At 52.5% G+C, this 23,605-nt stretch overlaps 1 protein-coding gene and 1 long non-coding RNA gene across 4 annotated transcripts in view; one reads left to right on the forward strand and one right to left on the reverse strand.

Annotated features, from left to right (window-relative positions):
* Window positions 1–897: 897 nt before the first annotated feature.
* LOC119957238 lies at window positions 898–23,568 on the forward strand. 2 transcript variants are annotated; one of them, XR_005458767.1, is made up of 2 exons: window positions 898–973; window positions 3,802–4,024. It is a non-coding gene; the product is annotated as an uncharacterized LOC119957238 (long non-coding RNA). The 2 variants fall into 2 exon arrangements; XR_005458769.1 differs by lacking the exon at window positions 3,802–4,024 and adding an exon at window positions 23,205–23,568 and having other exon boundaries at window positions 901–973.
* The window catches only part of rab15 (RAB15, member RAS oncogene family), a 202,696-nt gene continuing 198,378 nt past the window's right edge, over window positions 19,288–23,605 (reverse strand). For both annotated transcript variants that reach the window (XM_038785072.1, XM_038785064.1), the window contains exons 5-7: window positions 23,429–23,518; window positions 21,958–22,023; window positions 19,288–20,402 (exon numbers count right to left, since the gene is read on the reverse strand). In XM_038785072.1, coding sequence (XP_038641000.1) covers window positions 20,244–20,402; window positions 21,958–22,023; window positions 23,429–23,518 — 315 coding nt within the window. In that variant the 3' untranslated portion in view covers window positions 19,288–20,243. The remainder of the gene's footprint in view (window positions 20,403–21,957; window positions 22,024–23,428; window positions 23,519–23,605) is intronic.

A 23,605-nucleotide genomic window follows, 5' to 3' on the forward strand; every position in this document is an offset into this window, starting at 1 on the left:
ATTTCAGGGCTTGTTATACAAGTCGCTGAGGCAACTTATTTACATTGTTTCTGTGACACAAGTGTGCAACAGAGATTAACAGCTCAGCTTGCATCAGTTTTTCAGTAGAAATATGGATTTCAGTTTTCCTAGGAAGTGTATTGATTAGAAGTATTTGCTGCACTGATTAAAAGTTTGTGCTAGCAAACCGAATGGTTTTGTTTCTGGCTGAGTGGAAAGATTCAACCAACCCTCTTGACTGTCTTTATATCTACTGGGTGTAAACCAACCTGACTGTAAAACTGAGGCAGGTTTGGCGACTGGATTACATGCTCCAGTTACACCATCAATTCTCAGACGAGCAGCCACAATAAGATCACTATTTTATAATACCTGCATCAAGGCCCTGGCAGCTCCTTCTGTTAACTGTCAGATCAAATGTACTGATCAAGGAGTCAAACAAAGGGTGTAATTTTGGCCTGATTGGGTTGGAAAATTCCAGCCAGATGCTGGATAATAAACGAGGTGATATTCAATCTGGTCCACTCTGGCACATCGTCTCCTCCTCCTTTCCCTAAGGCAGTCCCTTGGGATCAATGGTGACTTTCACCACTCTGGGGCTATGGGTCCTGAGGTGACTGGATCCACACACCCTGCGACAGGTGGGGCAGGTGGGGGTTGGTAGGGAGGGTCGGTGGGATGATCTGATTTTGGTCCACTCTTTCCACTGTTTGTGCTCGGCCTTTCAGAGATGTTCAGACTGGCACATCGACCGGCAATAGACACGTGCCTTTGGGGGTGTATTCACACTCTGGTTATAAGCTCTGCTAAAGGGAAATAGGGCAATTTGTTTATTTAATAAGATATGGGCTGCAACGTTCAGTTTTGTTTTTTCTTTTTGTTTCTCTGTTTTTGTAAAGCTTTCCAGTTTTGCGTTTCGTGGAAGCTGTTTGTGATGCCATTTGCATTGATTTGGAACCAGCGGTAGAGCTGAGTGAGTTAAGGTTTTTATTTGCACTGTTGAGGGATGGAGGGGTGCTTGTTTTGATCTTGCCGTTTTTCTGTTGGGCAATTGTGTGGGGATTGTTTGATGTTGGAGTTTGTTTGTATCAGCTAGTTCTCGGAAGCGCTGTGGGAGGTGTGCATGTTTGGTTTAGTAAAGGGGTTGGGCTACAGTGTGTTGTTACTGGGGGGGTGGATGTTCTGCTGACGAGGGAGGGACTTTGGCTGAGGGACAGAGAGGAGGTTGGGGGCAGGGGCTGCCTGGGGATGGACCGGTGGAGGTGTGGAGCACGGGCTGGAGATGGGCCTAAAAAAGGGGATGGCTGATCGGCGAAGGGGAGGAGGCAATGAGCCCCCCCCCAACTTGGCTGATCACCTGGAATGTTCGAGGGTTAAATGGGCCGGTCAAAAGGGCACGTGTGTTCGTGCATTTTAGGGGATTGAAGGCGGATGTGGTAATGTTGCAGGCAACGCACCTTAGAGTTACTGACCAGATTAGATTGAGGAAAGGTTGGCTCAGTCAAGTCTTTCACTCGGGACTAGATTCAAAGGCTAGAGGGGTAGAGATCCTGATCAATAAGGGGGTGGTGTTTGACGCAGGTAGAATAGTCTCGGCCGTGGGAGGTCGGTACATTATGGTCAGTGGGAAGATAGATGGGGTGCAGGTAATTAGTAAATGTGTATGCACCAAATTGGGACGATGTGGAGTTCATAAAGAGGATGTTGGGGAAGATACTGGACCTGGACCCACACAGTTTGGTCATGGAAGGGGACTTCAGCTCAGTCATGGACCCTGGCTTGGACCGGTCAAGCGCAAAAACGGGCAGGGTTCCAGCAATGGCAAAGGAACGAGGAGGGTTCATGGAGCTGTTCGGTGGGGGGGGGGGGGGGGGGGGGGGGATGGATCCATGGAGATTTGGGCAGCCGAGGGTGAAGGAGGTTCTCCTACTCACACGTGCATAATGAATGAATGAATGAAAATCGCTTATTGTCACGAGTAGGCTTCAATGAAGTTACTTGTGAAAAGCCCCTAGTCGCCACATTCCGGCGCCTGTCCGGGGAGGCTGGTACGGGAAGGCGCCGGAATGTGGCGACTAGGGGCTTTATATGGGAAAGAGTGAGATGTTTGTGGTCCGGGCGAGGGGACAGGAGAGGCAACTGGGAGAGCTGCCGTTTAGGTTACTAAAGGGAAGCTTCAGGTACCTCGGCATCCAAGTGGCGTGGGAATGGGACCGGCTGCATAAATTGAATCTGGCCCGGCTTATGGACCAAATGAAGCACGATTTTCGGAGATGGGACGCGCTTCCGTTGTCTCTGGCTGGGAGGGTGCAAACGGTGAAGATGACGGTCCTCCTGAGATTCCTATTTGTATTTCAGTGTCTTCCCATCTTTATTGCTTTTTTTAAGCGGGTCAACAGAATGATCACTGGCTTCGTCTGGGTGGGCAAGACCCCGCGAGTAAGGAAGGTAATGCTTGAACGGAGTCGAGGAGAGGGCGGGCTGGCGCTGCCAAATTTTAGCAACAATTACTGGGCGGCTAATATAGCCATGATCAGGATGTGGGTGGTGGGGGAGGTGTCGGCATGGGTATGGAGGCGGCTTGATGCAAGGCCACCAGTTTGGGGGCGTTGGTAACTGCCCCTCTGCTGTTCCCGCCGGCACGGTACTCCACCAGTCCAGTGGTGGTGGCGGCCATGAGAGTTTGGGGCCACTGGAGGCGGCATGTGGGAGTAGTGGGAGCATCGGACTCGGCCCCAATTTGTGATAATCACCGGTTTGCCCCGGGGAGTATGGACGGGGGGGGTTTCGGTTATGGCGCAGAGCGGGGATTGAGAGGATGGAGGATAAGTTCATCGAGGGGAGCTTTCCGAGGAGGAATAGTTTGGGTTGGCGAAGGGAAACAAATTCAGGTATCTGCAGGTGCGGGACTTCCTTCGTAAACAGGTGTCAACCTTCCCACTCCTGCTGCTAAGGGGGATTCAGGACAGGGTAGTTTCCAGAGGGTGTGTAGGAGAAGGGAGCGTCTCGGACATTTATAAGAAGCTTATGGGGTCGGAGGAGACACAGACCGAGGAGCTGAAGTGCAAGTGGGAGGAGGAGCTGGGAGGTGAGTTAGAGGATGGTCTATGGGCAGACGGGTTGAGTAGAGTCAACACGTCTGCACATGTGCCAGGCTCCGCCTGATACAATTTAAGGTTGTTCACCGGGCTCACATGACAGTGGCCCGGATGAGCAGACTCTTTGGGGTGGAGGACAGCTGCGCAAAATGTGAGGGAGGACTGGTGAACCATGTCCACATATTTTGGACATGTCCAAAGCTTAGGGGATTTTGGCAGGGGTTTGCAGACATCATGTCCACGGTGTTAAAAACAAGGGTGGCACCGATTCCAGAGGTGGCGATTTTCGGGGTGTCAGAAGACCTGGGAATCCAGGAGGAGAAAGAGGCAGACGTTCTGGCCTTTGCTTCCCTGGTAGCCTGGCGACGGATACTATTAGAGTGGAAGGATTTAAACCCCCAAAGTTGGAGACCTGGCTATTGGACATGGCTAGCTTTCTCTGTTTGGAGAAAATCAAGTTTGCCTTGAGAGGTTCGCTGTTAGGGTTCACCAGGAGGTGGCAACCGTTTGCCGACTTCTTGCGGGAAATCAATCGTCAGCAGATGGGGGGTGGGGGGAGTAGTTTAGATTGGAGTAGGGGGTCAATAAGGGTGGGACCTGTATGAAAGGCTTTTGCACTATGTTTATGGTTTCATGTATGTTGTTTATTTTGTTGTTGTCATCATACCAAAAATACCTCAATAACATGTTTATTAAAAAAAAGAAGGAAAACCAGAGCCAAGGGCGATGAAGACCAACAACTAACCATCAGGAAATGCAAGACTGCGGGTCACAGATAAAGGCCATATCTGCCCAGTACTTGCCAGTTATTTGAAGTTAAGGTCTTGTGTGTACTAGCTTTGTAGTCTGACTTGTGTGTGTGTGTGATTGAATAACTTTAACATTGTGTGTAAGTAAATAAATATTGAATTGTTTCATGAAAAAAACCCAAATGCGTTCCCTATTGTAATGCAGTGATCGTTAAAGTAGTTCCCTCCAGTTACCTTTCATTTAATTCCCTTTTGAATCCTACCACAGAATTTTAATTCACCATTCTGGCAGGCAGTGCATTCCAAATCCTAACTAGTGTTGCAATAAATAAAAATGTTTCCTCATGTGTAATCTGGTTCATTTGCCAATCACCTAAATTGGTGTCCTCCGGTCATCAACCCATCAACCTTTGGAAATTAATTATCTTAATTTACTTTGTCTAAATATACCCATTATGATTTCAAATACTTCATTCAGATCTCCTCATAGCTTTCTTTGCTTCATCCCAGCTTGTCCAGTCTAGTCCCATAAATGTTTCCCATCATCCCACATGGGGCCATTCTGGTAAATCTCTCTGTGTACCTCTTCCAAAGTTGTCACATATTCCCCAAGTGTTGTGCCCTGAATTGGCCACAATATTCCAACTGGGGCAGAACTATCTGTCTTTGTAATCTATGCCTCAAAACCTAGATATTAAATCTCTGTTATTCATTCATCCTCGGAAGTCTTCCTGAAAGTTGTCACACTTGGAAGTATAAAATCCCTACAGTGCAGAAGGGGGCCATTTGGTCCATTGAGTCTGCACCGACCCATAGAAAGAGCACTGTATCCATGCCCATTCCCCCATCCACCCCACACTATCCCGTAACCCTGGACACTAAGGCGCAATTTAGCATGGTCAGTCTGCCTAACCTCCACATCTTGTGGGAGGAAACCGGAGCACCTGTAAACCCATACAGACAATCACTTGGGGCGGTTTTAGTACAGCGGGCTAAACAGCTAGCTTGTAATGCAGAACAAGGCAGCAGCGCGGGTTCAATTCCCGTTACTGACCTCCCCGAATAGGCGCTGGAATGTGGCGACTAGGGGCTTTTCACAGTAACTTCATTGAAGCCTACATGTGACAATAAAACGATTATTATTATTATTATTACCTAAGACCGGAATTGAACCCGGGCACTGTAAGGCAGCAGTGCTAGCCACTGGGTCGCCATGCCGCCCAAATCTGTATCCCCTGTTTTTACTGTGAGAAGCTTTTTGGAGTCACATTGTCTTGCTCTATGACAAGTGTTCAGCATTCCACACAGGAATGAGTATGCAATGTGAAATACACTTTAGGTGGTGGGGGCGGGGCCGTAATTGGCAGCGAGCCATTCAACAGTCCACTGATGTTGGCGGGATAGTAAAGTCCCGCTGATGGGAGGGGTCATAAAACTCGATCCATAATATCAAATAATCAAATGTTGGAACAGAAAAAAATGGGAAACTATGGGAATGAGAGATCATTGTTGAAGTGGTCAACAGATCCAACATGAGCCAATCCTAGCAAACTTTTTATGGAACTGAGAGAAGGAATAGAGGAAATGAGTGTTGGTACAATGCGGTGTACAGATGTAAATGGATACCCAGATGTTTCCGAGTACAGCAATTTTCAGTGAGACTTCTAGTGACAAATGAATGAAAGGGATTTAACATTTAACCATTCAAGTGACCAATTCACTAAACACTAGGGGCTGGTTTAGCTCACTGGGCTACATCGCTGGCTTTTAAAGCAGACCAAGCAGGCCAGCAGCACGGTTCGATTCCTGTACCAGCCTCCCCGAACAGGCGCCGGAATGTGGCGACTAGGGGCTTTTCACAGTAACTTCATTTGAAGCCTACTCGTGACAATAAGCGATTTTTCATTTCATTCATTCATGTGCATACACAGACAACAAGACGTTTTTGCTAGGTTGAGAGTGAGATGGAAAACTGTTGCAGAAATAATATTTAAATATTCATGCAAATCAACATAAGTAACACAATGGAACTGTTGATGAAATTTATTTGTAAACATCTGTGAATAAAATCATGGTTTCCAATGGCAGGTAATTATAATTAATTCAAGTTAAATAGTTCATTTTTCCTTCACAAATACAGTAATTAAGAAATTAGGATGCTTTTACTCAGCATATCACTTTCATTTGACTCTTCCAAGCAGAATGAAGAATATTGAGATGTTGATGTGTTCATACACACAGATACCGGACTCCTTATCCAGTGGCCGGAATTCACTTTTCGTTTCGGCAGCGCAGCCCGTGGGTTTCCGGCGGCGTGGGGTGGGTTCAATGGGAAATCCCATTGACAAGCAGCTGGAAGATAGAATCCCGCTGCCAACCAACAGCACGCTGGCCGAAAAAAACGCACGGCTAGGGGGCCAGAGAATGCAGCCCAGTGTCCCAAAATCAAGAAGGACCCAAAAAACTGCCGACATTTGAAGCTGGCGCTCGGGGTAATAATTTGACTAAAACCCTTTAGTCTTCATTTTCCATTCTTTTTGTATTATCAGTACATGCCAGGCCTAGGACCCAAAATCCATAAAATCCCTAAATCCGGCACATGTCCGGTTCTGAGCTTCTTGGACATGGGGTCTGGTACCTACAAAACAAACTAAAAACACAAATATTAAAAACATCAGGTTCAAACAAATAGCCAAATCTCAGTAAACCACAGAATTAGTTCAACTGTTATCATGAACTTGGCACATTTACAATGAGAGGAAAGCAATTTATAGAGACTATCGACTGAGCATCAATGTTTGCAGTTATGAAGAAAGGTTTAACGTTGACACCCTGCAGTAACATATCACTCCAGACTCCAAATCCTTACTTTAATTATGTCTAATATTCTTCAGAAATATTGGGCTGTTAGCAAAGTGGTGTGGCATTGATCAAATATGTGGGCTAGGATTCTCCGTTTCAGAGACTAGTGTTGATGCTGGGACTGAATCGGTGGACTTCTACGCCCACGGAATTGGCGCTGGCCCCAAGCAATTCAGGAGCGTTAATGGGCTAGCACTGGCGCCACTTTGAACTCGAGCGATTCTAATGGCAAACGGTGTCCGACTTGCCGGGGTCGGAATTGCCACTCAAGAGACTGACAAGCTGCAGACGCATATATTCACTCCGCTCCACACACACGCACACACACTCCTCCCAGCCAACAAGATGGCAGCACGAAGTATGGCATCCTGGTTCCCAGATGAGGAGCTGGAAACCCTATTGGATGCAGTGGAGGAGAGGCAGGCCACCTGGTTCCTCCCGGGAAGGAGGCTGCCACCCGCCGCCGTTCACCGGGCCTGGGCGCAGGTGGCAGAGGCTGTGAGCGCCATGGGCCGGCCAGCAGTGCCAGAAGATGCACTACTTCCTCAGAGAGGCCAGGGTGAGTAGGCAGCACTGTGCCCGTTGCACCAACCCCTGTCCTACACACCCATAATCCCCCGCACCATATCCCCCTTACCCCTGGATGAAGATCGACCCCACTTGCTGGTGGTCTGCTCGCGGCCCACCCTGCACCACATGCTAACAGCCATACTGCCCGCTGTGGCCTGGTGCCCTGTTCACGAAGGCCACCAGCTGCCCATCCTCTGTGTTGACACAGGGGGGCCACCGGGCCTGAGGACCCTGACCGGCGTGGAGCAGAGGGCACTGGACCTGGTCAATGGACCCGGAGGAGGACAGTCGCTGAGATCGGCAGCGGGCAACTAAGTGAGCTTCTGCTGAGTTGCGGTATTCCTATGACATGCGTGGCACAAGCCCCTTATCACCCCACTATCCCCACACCACGCACACACCACCCCACTACCCCCACACTACGCAACACCCACCCCACTACCCACACCACGCAAACACCACCCCACTACCCCAACACTACTCCACTACCCGCACACCATCCCACTACCCCCACACCACGCACACACCTCCCCACTACCCCCACTTCACCCCACTACCTCCACACCACCCCACTACCCCAACACCACCCCACTACCTCCACTTCACCCCACTACCTCCACACCACCCCACTACCCCAACACCACCCCACTACCCCCACACCACCCCACTACCCCCACACCACGCACACACCTCCCCACTACCCCACTTCACCCCACTACCCCACCATGCAAATACCACCCCACTACCCTCACAACACACACCCCACTACCCCCACACGACGCAACACCACCCCACTACCCCCACTTCACCCCACTACCCCCACCACGCAAATACCACCCCATTACCCCCACACCACGCACACACCTCCCCACTACCCCCGCACCACCCCACTGCCCCCACACCACGCAAACACCACCCCACTACCCCCACACCACCCCACTACCCCACACTACGCAAACACCACCCACTACCCCAACACTACTCCACTACCCGCACACCACCCCACTACCCCCACACCACCCCACTACCCCACACCACGCAAACACCACCCCACTACCTCCACACCACGCAAACACCACCCCACTACCCCCACACCACCCCACTACCCACACCACGCAAACACCACCCCACTACCCCCACACCACCCCACTACCCCACACCACGCAAACACCACCCCACTACCTCCACTTCACCCCACTACCCCCACACCACCCCACTACCCCAACACCACCCCACTACCCAACACCACCCCACTACCCCCACACCACGTAAACACCACCCCACTACCCCAACACCACCCCACTACCCCCACACCACGCAAACACCACCCCACTACCCCAACACTACTCCACTACCCGCACACCACCCCACTACCCCCACACCACGCACACACCTCCCCACTACCCCCACACCACCCCACTACCCCCACACCACGCACACACCTCCCCACTGCCCCCACTTCACCCCACTACCCCACCACGCAAATACCACCCCACTACCCCCACACCACCCCACTACCCTCACAACACACACCCCACTACCCCCACACGACGCAACACCACCCCACTACCCCCACTTCACCCCACTACCCCCACCACGCAAATACCACCCCATTACCCCCACACCACCCCACTACCCCAACACCACCCCACTACCCCCACACCACGCAAACACCACCCCACTACCCCAACACTACTCCACTACCCCCACACAACCCCACTACCCCAACACCACCCCACTACCCCCACACCACGCAAACACCACCCCACTACCCCAACACTACCCCACTACCCCCACACCACGCAAACACCACCCCACTACCCCAACACTACTCCACTACCCGCACACCACCCCACTACCCCCACACCACGCACACACCTCCCCACTACCCCCACTTCACCCCACTACCCCACCACGCAAATACCACCCCACTACCCCCACACCACCCCACTACCCTCACAACACACACCCCACTACCCCCACACGACGCAACGCCACCCCACTACCCCCACTTCACCCCACTACCCCCACCACGCAAATACCACCCCATTACCCCCACACCACGCACACACCTCCCCACTACCCCCACACCCACCCCACTACCCCACACCACGCAAACATCACCCCACTACCCCCTCACCACCCCACTACCCCCACACCACCCCAATACCCCCACACCGCGCAGACACCATTCCCCTACCCCCACACCCACGCCACTACCCCCACACAACGCAAACACCACCCCACTACCCCCATACGACGCAACACCACCCCACTACCCCCACACGACGCAACACCACCCCACTACCCCCACACCACGCACACACCTCCCCACTACCCCCACTGCACCCCACTACCCCCACCACGCAAACACCACCCCACTACCCCACACCACGCACACACCTCCCCACTACCCCACACCACCCACTACCCCCACCACGCAAACACCACCCCACTACCCCCACACCACCCCCCTACCCCCGCACCACACAAACATCACCCCACTACCCCCACACCGCCCCACCACCCCACTACCCCCACACCACCCCACTACCCCACCACCCCACTACCCCCACACCACGCACACACCTCCCCACTACCCCCACACCACCCCACTACCCCCACCCCACGCAAACACCACCCCACTACCCCCCACACCACGCAAACACCACCCCACTACCCCCACACCGCCCCACTACCCCACCACCCCACTACCCCCACACCACCCCACTACCCCACCACCCCACACCACGCAAACACCACCCCACTACCCCCACACCGCCCCACTACCCCCACCACCTCACTACACCCCACACCACCCCACTACCCCCACACCACGCGAACATCACCCCACTACCCCCACACCACCCCACTACCCCCACACCACCCCACTACCCCCACACCACCCCACTACCCCCACACCACGCAAACATCACCCCACTACCCCCACACCACCCCACTACCCCCGACCACACACACACCACCCCACTAACTCCACACCATGCACACACCACCCCACCAGCCCCACACCACGCACACACCACCCCACTAACCCCACACCACGCACACCACCCCACAAGCCCCACACTACCCCCGACCACACACACACCACCCCACTAACCCCACTCCACCCCACACAATCCCACACCATCCCCACGATCCCCACACACTCACACACTACCCCATTACCCCCACACCATGCACACTACCCCTACACAGCCCCACTACACACGCACCATCACAGCAGCCCCACACCACCCCACTACCTTCACACCACCCCACGCTGCAAGCCAACCATGCATCACGTCTTGCAATTTGCAGGATCACCGAGCGACGAGGCGGGCCCTTCTGTTGTATCCCGGCCCCAACCTCAAGAAAATACCAGCGACGAGGCAGCAATGGACAGCAACGCCAGCCCACAGACACCAACCCGCAAAACACCGGAGCACCAGTCAGGGGATGACACTGACTTCCCAACACGGTTGGATTGACTTCCCATCACAGCTGTTTCCAACACCCTCCACCATCCCAGAGAAACTCACTGTGGTCGGGCACTTTAGAGAAGAGGCGCCTACAGCACTATCATGCGTGCACCACACCTCTACATTAGGTGGAGGTAGGAACCCCCGAAGTGGCGGTAGGTCTGAGGGCGGTCTGACCCCAGGGACTAGCTGCCGTCCAGATGGGTCTCGGGCTTCTGGATATGGCGGTCCCATCTATAGTGGAGATCCATCAATAGTGGTGGAGTCCAACCACCTGCAGGGACATGAGGCGATGCCAACCATGTGTGCCACCCAGGCCAACACCACACTGGTGGCATCCGTGGTGGAAGCCTTGGGAGTGACATTATTGGTCATGGGTCACAATGTCCAAGTTCTAGGGCACTCTGTGCACGTGATGGCTGAGGCACAGGGCAGGGTTGTCTTGTCACAGACAGCCATGTACCAGGGTCACCTGGACATTGCAGTGGCGCTCCAGCTTGGTCCAGTCACAAGTCAAGGCTGCAGGCATCGACGGATTGCTCAGGCGCTGGCTGGCCTGAGCCAGTCCAAGAGCAGGCCTCAAGGACTGGCAGCGCTAGATGGCAGGGGAGCCCGCAGAGCCCGCTCCTGCCGCACCCCAGTCTCAAGGAGTAGACCAGGAGGTGATGGGGCCAATGCTGGTGACCCCCGCAAGGAGGTGCCAGAACACCACAGTGCCGTGGACCCCCCCCCCATCCCTGGCACATACGATGGGCAGCGGACAGAACAGGGTGGCATCACGCCACCTGGGGCACCCGAGAGTCTGCCAGGCCCATCCAGGCCCGGTTGCTCCAGCGACGGCCGTCAAAGGAAACCCAGGTCACAGGGTGGGAATCGCAACAGGCAGTTTCCACCCCTGATGTACCGCCTGGAGATCCACCTCGACATAGTGTTAGGGCTCATAAGGCCAGAAAGTTAGATGCCAGTCATATTTGCATAGAATAGCATTAGGGGCCAGGGCACAGACCTGGAAATAAATGTTCACCTTTTCACAATAAACACCTGTGCACAAACGTTCAACCTGCCTTAGTGCTCTGTCAGAAGGGTGTGAGAGATAGGTGGCCGTTGGAGGTGGGCACAGGCTAGGGCTCTAGTTCAGCCACCGCTCATCACCCAGGTACCCAGCCCTACCCCCAACTCTCTCCACCCCAACCCTGACCCCCCCCCCCACCCCTTCCCCACTTCTACCATGCTAAGCGTATGGTGGGACTGTGCAATGGAATGGCCAGCCTGCATGCAGGAATCACCCAGGTGGACGGTGGAAAGTGGCATCGTGAACAGGAGTCAGACATTGACGCATGATGCGGAGCACCAGAGCCCATCACGGAGCGGGTCGTCATCATCCTCCTTCCCATGAACCAGACCCACTGTTACTGCCAACCCAGGGCCCGCACCCTATAGTGAGGCAGGTAGGAATCACTGAAGGGGTTTGCAGGTGTGGGGTGATGGGAGTTCTGGGAGGAGGATTGGTGCAGGGAAGGTGAACATGGGAGGGGCTTGTTGGCTGGGAGTAGGGGGTTCCGGGGTGGGACGGAATGATTGTGCCGCCGGCCAGACACTCCAGTCGGCGAACCTGGAGGTGATTTGAGCAATCACACACATGCTCTGCGGCCTCCTGTGTCTGCTCGGCCCACATACCCTGCCCATCTTTGCCCTCGCCTGCATCCTCCTCCTCCAGCATGTAGCCCCTCTTCTGAGCGTTGGAGGACGCAGCAGACCACCACAATGTGGGAGACTCTCCTAGCGCTATACTGGAGGGCCGCTCCATAGTGGTCCTGGTACCCAAACCACATCTTCAGGATGCCGAAGCACCGCGCGATCACGTCCTTGGTTGCAGCATGGGCGTTGTTGTAGTGGGTCTCTACGTTGGTCTGTGGCCTCCAGATAGACGTCATCAGCCATGATCAGCACCCGGGGGTGTGCCTTGAAGGTCAGGAACCGCCGATTGTGCCAAGATGATCGCGGCGTCACGCTGCATGGGTATCGGGCACATACGTGCATAATGTGCATCACGTGGTCACACATCAGCTGCGCATTCATCGGTACTCCTTTTGGTTCGTGAAGACCGGCAACTCATGCGCTAGTGCTCGTCGGGGGACATCAATCACCCCCTGGACTTGGGGCATCCCGACGATGGCGACGAACCCCACTTCCTGGGAATCCTGATGGGCTCGGTCCACATTGAATTTGATACATTGTGCCAAGCGGGCATACAGAGCCTCAGTTACGGCGCGGATGCACCTGTGCACCTAGGTCTTTGAGATCCCAGACAGGTCCCCACTCGGCACCTTGAAGGATCCCATGGTGAAAAGGTTCAAGGCAACAGTCACCTTGATGGCCATTGGGAGATCCCCATACCCCCTAGGTTCCAGAATGTGGTGAACCTATTGTATTAACCATTCACCATGTATTTCACTGTACCACACTGTTGCCCATGTGGGCTCCACCTATGGACTATTGTACGATATTACATGGAATGTATCATGTTGGTGCCCTTGTGGGCGCCGCCCCTGGCTCCTCCCCTTGAGGGGAGGTATAAAGAGCAGTAGCCCTGTAGAGCCACTCTCAGTAGCAGAGCAGTCGCAGGCAGGCACTGTTCTAGTCGATTAAAGCCACAGTTTACATCTACTCTCTGTTTCGCGTGAATTGATGGCCGCATCAATTTAATTGACTGCAACACCACAATGGAATCGGCCCTCAAACTCGACTGGAACTCGACTCACAGGCCGCGGAGGCCAAAGGGATTTTTTCGCACTGGCTCCGCTGTCTACCTACCTCGCTGCCTCCTCCTCGCCTTCCATCTCCGACGATCAGAAGCTGAGCCTCCTCCATGCCCGGGTGAGCCATCGAATCTCTGTACAACTCGAGGAAGCCTCCACTTACGCAGACACCCTCGCGATGCTGAAGCGCCTATACGTAAGGCCAGTGAACGAGGTGCACGCGCAACATCTCCTCACTACTCGCCGCCAACGCCCCGGGGAATCGCTGGAGGAGAACCTACACGACCTCAAAGTCCTTGCGCGAAGTTGCAACTACCAGGCCGTTATGGCCTCTCAACATATGGACCTCGCCGTCTGGGCCGCCTACGTGGCTGGAGTCAGGTCCAACTACGTGAGACAGCGCCTACTCGGGAAGGTGCCCTCGACCTGGAAGAGACGGTAAAGCTAGCCTCCTCACTAGAAGTAGCGTTCCAAAGCCTCAACGCGTTCCCGTCTGATCACGCGACCTCCTCGTGGACCCCTGACCAGAGAGTATCCGAGGCCTTTGCCGCGTGGCTGCCTGCCCAACACGGGAGGCTACCCTGCTATTTCTGTGGCCAGCATCAGCACCCCAGGCAGCGCTGTCCGGCTCAGAACGCGAACTGCAGGACTGCGGCAAAAAGGGACATTTCGCTAAAGTTCGCCTGGCCAGGTCCAAATCCTCAAAATCACAGGCCCGAATCTCAGACTCGCAGTGTGCCCCCCCCCCCCCCCCCCCCCCCCCCCCCCCCCCACCGGACGCATCATTGGCCTCGTGTTGTCCGTGGGGGCAGCCGGCTTCAAGCCTGCACAACATGTGCGACTCACGGGGGCTGCCATCTTGGCCATCGTCGCCCACGCGGCCCGCAACGTGCGACTCATGGGGGCCGTCATCTTGGATGGCATCTTTCTTGCCGCCCGACACGTGCGACCGATGGGGGCAGCCATCTTGGGACCACCCCAGCACCTCCGACCACACCGGCTACCCGCAACTCGGCACGGTCACCCTCGCCCAATCGTGACCCAAACACCTCCGGAGCCTCAATGGACACGAAAAGCCTTGCCTGTTCGACTCTGGGAGCACGGAGAGCTTCATTCATCCAGACATGGTAAGGCGCTGCTCACTCCCAATCTTCCCTGCACGTCAAATCATCTTCCTCGCTTCTGGGTCGCACTTGGTGCAGATCCAGGGATGCACAACCACAACCCTTGCAATTCAGGGCGGCGAGTACGCCAATTTTAAGTTATGTGTACTCCCCGACCTCTACACTCCTCTCCTGTTGGGACTGGACTTCCAGTGCAACCTCAGGAGCCTAACCCTGAAGTTCGGCGGGCCCCTACCCCCTCTCACCGTATGTAGCTTTGCAACCCAGAAGGTGGACCCTCCCCCGCTCTTCGCAAATCTCACCGCTGACTGTAAGCCAGTCGCCACCAGAAGCAGGCGGTACAGCATCCAGGACAGGACTTTTATCCGGTCCGAGGTCCAGCAACTCTTGCGGGAGGGGATCCTCGAGGCCAGTAATAGCCCCTGGAGAGCTCAGGTGGTGGTCGTCAGGACCGGGGAAAAGAACCGGAAGGTTGTAGACTGCAGCCAGACCATAAACCGGTATACGCACCTCGATGCATACTCCCCTCCCCGGATAGCGACATGGTTAACCAGATCACACAATACAAGGTATTCTCCACTGTGGTTCTGGGGCGGAATTCCCCAACCCCCTGCAGGGTCGGGGAATCGCCCGGAGCCTTCGTAAATCCCGCCCCCGCTGTGGCCGCAATTCTCCGCCACCCGGGAATCGCGCCGCGCCGGGCCCCCGCGCCGATTCTCCGGACGGCGATGGGCCGAAGTCCCGCCGCCGTCAGGCCTCTCCTGCCGACGTGGTTTAAACCACCTCTGGTGCCGGTGGGAGCAGGCGGCGCGAGCGGGCCCCGGGGTCCTGGGGGTGCGCGGGGCGATCTGACCCCGGGGGGTGCCCCATGGTGGCCTGGCCCGCGATCGGGGCCCACCAATCGGCGGGCGGGCCTGTGCCGTGAGGGCACTCTTTTTCTTCCACGCCGCCACAGCCTCCACCATGGCGGAGGCGGAAGAGAACCCCTCCACCGCGCATGTGCCGGGGTGACGTCAGCGGCCGCTGAGGATCCGGCGCATGCATGGACTCACGCCGACCGGTGAAGGCCTTTCGGCCAGCCCCGACGCCGGTCGACAGGGCGCCGGTCGGCGGAGCGGGAGCCACTCCGGCGCGGGCCTAGCCCCTAAATGTGCGAGAATTCCGCACCTTTGGGGAGGCTCGACGCCGGAATGGTTCTCGCCACTCGAGTACGCCCGGACCTCCCGCCCCGCTAGGTAGGGGAGAATCCCGGCCCTGAAGTCTCCCTCATGCAACTCCCCCTTCCCCATTGCCCCAAGGCCCTGAAAAGGTGCCTTGGATTCTTTTCGTATTACGCCGAGTGGGTCCCCAACTATACGGACAAAGCCCACTGATCAAGGCCACCATCTTCCCACTGGCGGCTGAGGCCCGCCAGGCCTTCAGCCGCATCAAGGCGGATATTGCCAAAGCCGCGATGTGCGCGGTGGACGAGTCTGTCCCCTTCCAGTTGGAGAGCGACGCGTCAGAAGTCGCCCTCGCCACCACCCGTAACCAGGCGGGCAGGCCAGTAGCATTTTTTTCTCGTACCCTCAACGCCTCCGAAATTCGACACTCCTCAGTCGAAAGAGAAGCCCAAGCCATCGTGGAAGATGTGCGGCACTGGAGGCACTACCTCGCTGGTAGGAAGTTTACCCTCACCACCGACCAACGATCGGTAGCCTTCATGTTCGACAACACACAGCGGGACAAGATTAAGAATGACAAGATCTTGAGGTGGAGGATCGACCTCTCCACCTATAATTACGATATAGTATATCGTCCTGGGAAGCTCAACGAGCCCCCAGATGCACTGTCCCGCGGCACGTGCGCCAGCGCGCAAGATGACCGACTCCGGGCCATCCACGATGACCTCTGCCGGGGGTCGCCCGGTTTCTCCACAACATCAAGGCTCGCAACTACTCCACCGAGGAGGTCAGGGACCAGGGACTGCCAAATCTGCGCGGAGTGCAAGCCGCACTTCTATTGACCGGATAAGGCCCACCTGGTAAAGGCATCCCGGCCCTTTGAGCGTCTCAGTATCAATTTCAAAGGGCCCCTCCCCTCTACCAACCGCAACACGTATTTCCTCAACGTCGTTGACGAGTTCTCCCGCTTCCCCTTTGCAATCCTCTGCCCCGACATGACCGCGGCCACCGTCATTAAATCCCTGCATAGTGTCGTCACCCTGTTCGGTTTCCCCACGTCCTGGCTGAAGACACTGGGACCCATCCTACTCCGCAAACACGCCAGGAGCCATAAGTCCGACCCCCTGGTCGAGAGGGTCCAGCTCCTTCACATCAACCCCCAGTACGCATACATAGAACACCCCGACGGCCGACATGATATGGTTTCCCTCCGGGACCTGGCACCCGCAGGTTCCACTACCACCGCAACCCCAACTTACCCCACCCAACCTACGCTGACCAGCGCCCCCGCCCCTACATGGCACCCGCACCCCCTCCTGCCCTTCCTCCCCCCTTCACAGACCCACAGGAACGAAGCTCCTGAAGAGACGCTCCCGGCGTCCACGTCTGTGCCTGCACCGGCGGGTTCACTACCCATGCCCGCATGGATGAGTTCGACACCTGGGCCAACTGCGATACCAGAGCTTCGGCGATCATAGCGCACGATCCGGGCGCCGGACAGGCTGAACCTGTGAACCCTTCACCCCCGCCGGACTTCAATTTTTTAACAGGGGGTGAATAAGGTGAACGTATTCCATTAACCATTCACCATGTATGTTACTGTATCACGCTGTTGCCCATGTGGGCTCCACCTATGGACTATTGTACGATATTACATGGAATGTATCATGTTGGTGCCCTTGTGGGCTCCGCCCCTGGCTCCGCCTCTTGAGGGGAGGTATAAAGAGCAGCTGCCCTGTAGGAGACTCTCAGTAGCAGCGCAGTCACAGGCAGGCACTGTTCTAGTCGATTAAAGCCACAGTTTACATCTACTCTCTGTTTCGCGTGAATTGATGCTCGCATTACAGGTGCACCATGATCCGGCAGATATGCCGTACGGTGCCCCTGCTCAGTCAGATTTCGATGACATGCTCGGTCTGGCATCCTCGAAGGACAGATGCTGCTGGTACACACGAGGCCGAATGCAGTGCCTCCTTCCCACTCCCTGCTCAGCCTGTTGGGAAGCTTGTTCTCACCAGCTGGTTCTTGTTCCTCGGGGGCAGGCTGCGCTGCTGCAGAGTCCTCCTTGAGCAGCTCCAGCTCATACAGCCCCAGTGCCCTCCCGGCAAGACAGATTCCAAAGATTCCTTGTTGGATTCTGAAATCCATTGTCTGCAGGGCTGAAAGGCACACATGTTAGCATGGTGCGTACTCCCGTGCCCAGCCAGAACAAATTTGCTACACTGTGGCTCTGTGGCCTGCTCTGCAGGCCCTGCACCCGCATGTTCCCCCCCCCCCCCTCCTCCCCACCCATCCATGGCCAGTCCCCCTGGTACACTGCCCACCGCATTGCTGGCCCCGTTGGTGCTAGGCACTGCAGGGGCCTTTAGCCCTAGCATCCATCCCAGCAGGGGTACCAGTGGCTGGTGCTCTACCTATGCCAGTGATATGCTCTGCGGCTCCCGTCTGTCGCCTTCCCGTAGGGGCTCCCGTGGGCGTTTCCCTTGGGTGGGCCTTGTGTGCCGTCTGGCTGTGGGGGTTGTAAGACTGGAGAGAGAGGGTGGGTGCATCCATATGGCTGGTGTCACTCTGCACAATCACGGGCCACGGTGGGCGGTCAGTGGCGTGCACAGCAGGATGGCTGCCTTACAGGCCGTGGCAATGGTGGTCCTTGCCTGGATACCAACCCAGTCCTGGGGGGGTCACCTGGATGCCACAGCCCATCTCCTGTTAACCCTCCCACTACACCTCCCCTGGCTGATTTCCCCCCCCCCCCCCCCCCAATGCCAGCGGCAGGACTGACCACCTACGGTCACACCTCTGGAAACATGTCTTACCTCGTCTCTCCCTCAGCAGCCACAGTGTCTGTTTCCCGAGTTTTAAAACCACAAGTGAAACTCACCATCAGTAATTCCTCCTGGCAGAGGCGGAGCAACGCAGAAGCCCTGGAGAATACCGGGTCGGGCCCATTAATGATATGCCAACGGCGTTTACTGTACGTGTGGAATAGAATGCACTGATTCTGTTGCCAAGGCACCTGAGCGTGGTATTCCGTCATGCGCCCGGCACTGGGCACAATTTTCGGATGCGCGGGATTCTCTGCCCAATCGCGGTTCGTGATTCTGGAATCGCTGGACAGAGAATCCTGCCGCAATCTCTGATTGCGATTGAGAATACAGCCTTATTAGTGGGCCATTATTAGGAATTGTTAACTTTATCTTTAAAACACCAAACTCTATTTCCACTGAATATTATGTCGCACTACTGCAAATGGGATTTTACTCTTAAATTTGTGACACCAATATTAAAAGAGAATTCACAAAGCACTGAGAATTATAGGATCAATGCACAAAATATTCAGCTTTTAAAATTCTAATTGTTGAATTCTATAGCAATTCTTCAGTATTCAAAGTGGTAATAGGCAAAAAAAACAAACCCAATTAATTTCACAAGAACACAAGTAAAACCTGCAATGGAAAATAATTTGAATGGATTGGAATATTGGTTTTGTTATACAGTTGTCCCATAGAAAATAGTTTATTTAATGTTTTGTTTCTGACATGGACAATGGTGGCAAGTCAATGGTGATAAATGACAGAAAGGTGGATCAGTCATGGGTTTATCCCAAGCAACAAACAGCTACCAACTTTAAGATCTCTAGTGAAGACTGGATACCTTTGGAGCAAATAACAGAAACATAAGTACAAATTAAAACATAATTATGCCAAAACATCGTTCAAGTGATTAATCTAGTAGGGCCGTGCGAGACTTCAAATATGCAGGGGAAATCATTGTTCATTCCGTGAGGGTCTTTCAAGATACAAAAATCTAAATTGAGAAGATCACCTTTTGACAGTGTCCGCAAATAACAATGTCCTGTTTCAGATGTCATAACCCCAAGCTTTTTAATTGGATTTCTAAATAGAGTAAGATGTAAGTAGACATGCTGGGTTCAAAAGTTCTTAATTGGGCAGCAACATGACAAACAGAGCACTTTTAGTGAGCTTGGTCAAAAATGTATTTAAAGCATACTGAATAAACTAATTGCACAAATGGGGGAATGTGAGGAAATTGCCATGATACATAACTCATTGCGAAACCAACGGTGACACACATTATCCAGAAGGGCTGCTCACATACAAAACAAATACTGAAATATCAGTCTTGTGGAAACTGGTCTACTGACCCATCAGTTGAGCACCTGAACACGAATCACAGCACAGTAACTGTACAGAATTGCACGGCAGACAAGCCTAGTCCAAGAAGTGGTTGAGCCACAGAGCTGGGACAAAAATACAACACCTACTGGAATCAACTGGAAGAATTAGTCCAACTCAAAGAGAGACGCAGGATTCAGATGAACATTTAAGGTGGCACAAAATAGCAGCAGGCAACCAGGTCTTGGATTCTTGAGGCATGACTCAGACAGCTGAACTGGATTTTGTCTTGCTACGTTTCTAGCACCAGCAAGCTTTCTGTGAATTATCCATCCTTTCAATTTTGGTGTCATCCTCCTCTAAATCAGCTATACCAAGTTCATCAGCGGTTGATAGTCGAAGTCCATCAAGTTCCTTCTTATGGGCCTGTAACACTAGTTCTGTCAGTCTAGTAAATGACTGTGGAGCAAGAACACGCCAAAACACGCAAGGTTACAAAAGCAACAAATCAACTTCAACTTTTAATCTGTCAAGGACAATCTGTACGTATACTGTCCATTGCACACAATAAGCAAATATTTAACGAATGAGAGAGGAGACAATTCTGTGTTGAAGCAACAGCTATTCTTGAAAAAGCTTTTATTTATGAGCACGCAATCACATGAGTGATTTCACTGGAGGATAATGTCAGCATAAAAATGAATTGCCAATAGGATTAGATACTTTGTAATTGGTGGTTAATTAATGGAGTTCTTGCCTGTCACACACAAGGACTGGTTCATATCCTGGCCAATGGTTTTATAAAGGGCTGGCATAAACAAGAGGGCCAAACAGCCTCCTTTTATGTTGTAAACATGAATAGTTTTATTCTTGCCAGTGTTGTAATGTCATAGAATCATGTAATTTACAGTGCAGAAGGAGGCTATTCGGCCCATCGAGTCTGCACCGGCCCTTGGAACGAGCACCCCACCTCAGCCCACACCTCCACCCTATCCCCATAACCCAGGAACCCCATCCAACCAATTTGACACGAAGGGCAATTTAACATGACCAATCCACCTAACCTGCACATCTTTGGACTGTGGGAGGAAACCGGAGCACCCGGAAGAATCCCACACAGACACGGGGAGAATGTGCACGCTCTGCACAGACAGTGATCCAAGCTGGGAATCGAACCTGGGACCCTGGAGCTGTGAAGCAGCTGTGCTAACCACTGTGTTACCGTGCTGTCTATTCCTTCAGGGAGAGTCTTAGAGACAATTTAAATAATGGCCAGTATAATTGATACATTAAATTACAAAAACGCTCACATTTTATATTCAATATTTGAAATGAAAATCGCTTATTGTCACGAGTAGGCTTCAATGAAGTTACTGTGAAAAGCCCCTAGTCGCCACATTCCGGCGCCTGTCCGGGGAGGCTGGTACGGGAATCGAACCGTGCTGCTGGCCTGCTTGGTCTGCTTTAAAAGCTAGCGATTTAGCCTTGTGAGTTAAACCAGCCCCTGGACTTAAGGTTAGATTTTCAATGTTCATAGTCAACAATTATACCAGGGATACATAGAATCATACACAGAAACATATATGTACATGCATACAAAGAAAACATCCATATATGGGAACTTATAGTTATGAGGAGAGATGTGAAATGGTGCGATTTGCACCACGTAAGAGAAAGTAGAGAGGGTGTTTTTTGCTAGGGATTTTAAAATTAAATCTATGTTTTGATATGATGAAGAGGTGTGGGAGTGGTTGGCGAAGAGGAGTCATCAATTTAAAACTATTACTCAGACAAACAGAAAATCAGGAAAACTTTCTTTAGGCTGAGGGATGATGAGTCACAAAATGCTCTTCTACAGCTTGAAGCATATGCACAGATTGTGGAGTTTTGGGGAGCATGTAGTGAGTTGAGATAAATTTGGGACTACTCTGCCAGCGAGAAGGGAAGGATATATCGGGCGAATGGCCTGCATTGTGAATATTTGCATTTTTGTGATTACAATGCTTTCACTGACCTCTTTAATGTTATAATTGGTGCAGGCACTTGTTTCGAAGAAGTCCATTCCATATTCTTTTGCAAGCTATGGAAGGAAATGTTGATAGAAAATTCAATAATAGGTCAAACAATGAATATGATATTAAACATATCGAGACACATGCTCCTCCTTTCAAACAAAACAACATAACAGAAGATCATACACTTGGTGCACACTGCTTTGAATATTTGGAATCTGATTGGTTGGGGAGTCTCTTCAGCCATTGACTAACTCGCATTGTGCTAGTTAAAGATTCTACGATGCTACAAGTTTTTCTGCACTCAACTGGACAGCAGTTAACAACATAAATTTTAGGTTAAAATCTTCAAACAATGGTTTTTATAAATTGGTATCTAAAATGTTTGGCTCTGCTGGAGATAATGAATCCAAACTACTCCATACAAGGATGCTGACTCTCAAGTTATCCGGCACATTCTTAATTTGTTATGAGTCTGCTTGTGTTGCGTAATAGGACCATTAAGAACTGGTGCAGGCTATTCAGCCCCTTAAGCCTGCAATTATATCCAATTAGATCATGGTGTGCCTATACCTCAATTCCCATTTATCTACTGTAGCTCCATATCCTTGGATATCCTCAGCTAACAAAAATGACACTGTGCCACACACATTGATAAAAAGGCCAGGTTTGGAATCTCAGTCTTTGCTGTCCAGCATCTTAGAAATGGTGAGTTCAGCAGCATCTAGTCTGATATATGTAGGGTAGAGGAATAGACAATTAGGGATCAGGCAGCATTTGCTGAGCCTGTGAAATGTTGGCGATTGTCTCTGTTGTATTTTAGCTCCTTTTTTCTGGAGTTGCCCCTGACCTAGGAAGTGCAATAGCACCAACTGGAAAGAAAGAAAAATAATCACCCATCATTTTAATTCTTCTTGAGGGTCAGTTGGCTCCATTTTTATTTTTTTTAGCCTTTCATGTCATGTGGATATCGCGGGCAAGGCCAGAACTTGTTACCCATGCCTAATAGCCCTTGTTAGGCCATTCAGAGGACAGCCACATAGCTATAGGTCTGGAATCAAATTTAGGCCAGACTAGGTAAGGATGGCAGATTTCCTTCCCTAAAGGGCTTTAGTAGCCCAGATGGCTTTTTTGACAATTAATGAGAGTTTCATGGTCACCGTTAATGAGACTAGTTTTATATTCCAGATTTTATTAATTTAATTAATTCCATCAACTGCTGTGATGAGATTTGAACCTGTTTCCACAGAGCGTTAGCTCAGGCCTCTGGATTACTCTCCAGTGACATTACCACTACATCACCATCTCTCCTTGCCCTGCCTCTGAGAGTGGAAGACAATGCCAAACCACTACTGACAAAACAAAAGTGCCAAGAAAAATAGTTTGGGGTGAGGTATCCGCAGACAATGAGCAAAGGAGCTGCCTTTGGGCACAGCACACATGGATGGAATGTATAACTCGGAACGCACTAACCTTTTGACCTTGTTCTGCACCCACTTGCCTTTTCTGTTCTTCATCAGCTTTGTTGGCTACGAGAATTTTCTGTACACCTTCAGGTGCATACTGGCAGAAAGCAAAACAATGGGAGTAATCCATTAAACGTGAACAATGAATTTCTTATGTTCCAACATTTATTGAAAGATAAACAGA

Source organism: Scyliorhinus canicula, chromosome 2 (genome assembly GCF_902713615.1).
Source record: "Scyliorhinus canicula chromosome 2, sScyCan1.1, whole genome shotgun sequence".
NCBI lineage: Eukaryota > Metazoa > Chordata > Chondrichthyes > Carcharhiniformes > Scyliorhinidae > Scyliorhinus > Scyliorhinus canicula.